The sequence below is a fragment of the Seriola lalandi genome, unplaced genomic scaffold (genome assembly GCF_002814215.2).
Source record: "Seriola lalandi dorsalis isolate HSWRI2012SDOR001 ecotype SW California unplaced genomic scaffold, Sedor1 jcf7180002054517, whole genome shotgun sequence".
Classification (NCBI taxonomy): Eukaryota; Metazoa; Chordata; class Actinopteri; order Carangiformes; family Carangidae; genus Seriola; species Seriola lalandi.
The window spans coordinates 633464-636981 of record NW_019525070.1 but is presented as its reverse complement, the minus strand read 5'-3'; the positions used below and the strand labels follow the sequence as shown (position 1 = coordinate 636981).

Genomic DNA, 3518 nt, shown 5'->3' with positions numbered 1-3518 from the left:
GGTTGGCCACCAACAATGGAGGATACTTCTTGACTTTCAGTATGGTAGTATAAGATTTGGGTTTTTAATCCTAAAAGCTTCAAAACAACCATGAACATAACTATACCAATATCATATTTGTTAAAGCACAAAAGGAAACTGCAAAACCAGATTAACAAAAAAACATAAAAATCCCATATGAAATTATTCTTTCTTTTAGGCTTCTGTCATTCTGCATGCCAATTATAAAATGGGTATGGACTTCCCTGTCTGGTTGAGTTTGATTATTGGAAAATAGTCTAGGATAAAATAATGAAATTGATGATTCAAATACTGATCAGAAAACATTTTCTACAGAGAAAAAAGATCTCGACTCAATGCTGGAATTGCAAGACAGACTTCTGCATGCTTTATAAAATAATTTCAGTGTTTATTGTTCTATGCAGCAATGTGCAAACCATACAAAAATGCATAGACGTGTCTCTTTATAAAAGCAATGTAAACATAGTGAACCTGTGACCTTCAACAGTAATAAATGAGTGAAAATGAACTGTATGGCCTGTATGGTATCTGCCCTTAATGAACCCTGTCATATAGTGCAACAACACAAATACATGCATATATACAGTAGAGATACATAAAAAAGAAGATGCTGTATAGGGCAAGGAGCCAACTGCAATGAAAACACTGCAGCAAATAGAAGGGAGTACATAATGGCAAGGCCTGAGAGATGATTATGCAAATACCCCAGCTGCAAAGGAACAATAACTCTGGAAATTCAAAGACAAACCATAACACGGAGGCTATTGTCTCATATTTGCACATTTGCTTGACAACTACAACCTGCTCATCATGCCCATCTTGTTCAAAACAATGTCTTTGTATTCGTATAATAATGCACACATCGGAAATTGGCACAGTGTATTGTTTCAGTTAAAATGAAAGCTATGCTGCCTCAGCTGGCAGTCCAAGCCTGAGACTTTCATAGTTTTGAAACTATTTTATTGATACAATATAGAAAATAGAAAGAAAATATAATGTATAACCCCCACACCCCCACAGCCTGAAAAATAAACATTCAAATCAGCATATACAGTTTAATCTTTATGGACACATCATATAGGGACCTCTCAAATATAAATCAAGCAACTAAAAGCTGAATTCTACTGTATAAGTCTATAAATATTTATTACAATATTTTCTTGAGAAAAGATCTATTGCGATTATATCTGTAAATGGCATTTTTATCAAAACTTTTGTTTACACTGCTAATGCAGTGATACAGTAATTATGCTGCCCTTCCCTATTAGAGAACCCATGATACTGTTTTCTGTAACACTATATTGAGACTGGAAATGCTGAAATATTCTGACTCTTAAATCCCTGAGTGATCCGCTTCTGATGTCTGAAATGTGAAAATACAGAACATTTTTTCTTCAATAATTCTTATTGAGTAAAAAGAAACAAATTTTACAGCACACTGTTTCAACAATGCCACTTTTTTCTTTTTTTTAAATCTCAGGGTTAGTGTTGTTGACTGTAGTGTTTTCCAGATCATAGATTGAGTGATTTTCAAGACATTGTCCATCAAGTGTCTCTGTGAGTGCTCAGTCCTCTGTCCTATTACACTGACTGTGCGACTGTAATATTTTCTATACTTTATGTGAACAAAAGGCACATATGATTTGTGCAAATTAGTGCACTTAATGGCAAAATTATCCCCAGAAGAGTGATGCCACTGATGTTGATGGCTATCCACTGTCTCTTTACACGAAGGACTCCACTAGTCCTCTGCGGGTGTCAGCGCCTGCGCGTCAGGGGCTCCATCTCTATCACTGCCTCACGGCCTTTACTTAGCTCCACCACTCGCGGGACCACTGTGGACCAGCGATCTGGAGGGAGAAAAAATGGCTTTAATCTTTATGAAGGAATGACTGTGTGGTCCGTATGAATCAAGGACATATATTTGCAGATGGACGGTAACAAAATTTTGGGAGGACAGAATTGTCCCTTGCAATATTTGTGTGAACTCGTTCACACTATGTTTAGAGTGAAGTCATAGTAGATTATTCCAATGTGTTCTTGATGCCTTACTATACTATGATGTTTTTTGACATTTTTATGCCTTACTATACTATGAAATTTCATGCCTTACTATACTATGACGTTTTATGCCGTTTTTATGCCTTACTATACTATGACGTTTTATGCCGTTTTCATGCCTTACTATACTATGAAATTTCATGCCTTACTATATTATGATGTTTTATGACTTTTTCATGCCTTACTATACTTTGACGTTTTTTGACTTTTTATACCATACTACACAATGACATTTCAATTCATACTTTGATGTTTTTTGGTTGTAAAGAATGTTACTAGTATACTGGTTAGACCTCTCTTTCTTCAATGAGCAGGTTGTGAGTTCAAGTCCCATCTGGGGCCACTCTCTTTGGAGTTTTGCATGTTCTTCTTGTGTCTCTATGGGTTCTCTCAGGGCAATCTGGTATCCTGTCACAGTCCTTAAAAATGCATTTTAGGTTTATTGCCAACTGTCATGCCTTACTTTAACATGACGTCTTATGATTTACTATAGTATGACGTTTTTTGACATTATCATACCTTACTATACTATGATGATATACTTTCATGCCATTTTTATGACTTACTATACTATGACGTCTTTTGATTTTTTTTATGCCTTACTATACTATTCAATTTTTTTGAAATTTTTTACCTTACTATCTATGATGTTTTTTGACATTTTTATGCCTAACTATACTATGATGTTTTTTCATCTTTTTATGCCTTACTATACTATGATGTTTTATGCCGTTTTTATACCTTACTATACTATGACGTTTTATGCCATTTTTATACCTTACTATACTATGACGTTTTATGCCATTTTTATACCTTACTATACTATGACGTTTTATGCCGTTTTTATACCTTACTATACTATGAAATTTTATATTTTGCTATACTTTGACGTTTTTTGAGTTTTTTGCCTTACTATACTATGATGTTTTATGCCGTTTTTATACCTTACTATACTATGATGTTTTTTCACCTTTTTATGCCTTACTATACTATGATGTTTTATGCCATTTTTATACCTTACTATACTATGACGTTTTATGCCGTTTTTATACCTTACTATACTATGAAATTTTATATTTTGCTATACTTTGACGTTTTTTGAGTTTTTTATGCCTTACTATACTATGACGTTTTATACCTTACTATACTATTACATTTTTTTGAAATTTTTTTACCTTACTATCTATGACATTTTTTCACCTTTTCATGCATAACTATACTGTGACATTTTATACCTGACTATACTATGACGTTTTTTTAGTTTTTTATGCCTTACTATACTATGACGTTTTATGCCATTTTTATACCTTACTATAGTATGACGCTTTATGCCATTTTTATGCCTTGCTATACTATGACGTTTTATGCTGTTTTTATGACTTGCTATACTATGGCGTTCTTTGACTTTTTTTTGCCTTACTATACTATGACGTTTT

At 33.5% G+C, this 3518-nt stretch overlaps 1 protein-coding gene across 1 annotated transcript in view; it reads right to left on the bottom strand.

The window, feature by feature from the left end:
* Positions 1-385: 385 nt before the first annotated feature.
* The window catches only part of trpv4 (transient receptor potential cation channel, subfamily V, member 4), a 20101-nt gene continuing 16968 nt past the window's right edge, over positions 386-3518 (bottom strand). The window contains exon 17 of the mRNA XM_023413650.2: positions 386-1871. Within this exon, the coding sequence (XP_023269418.1) occupies positions 1780-1871 (92 nt within the window). The 3' untranslated portion in view covers positions 386-1779. The remainder of the gene's footprint in view (positions 1872-3518) is intronic.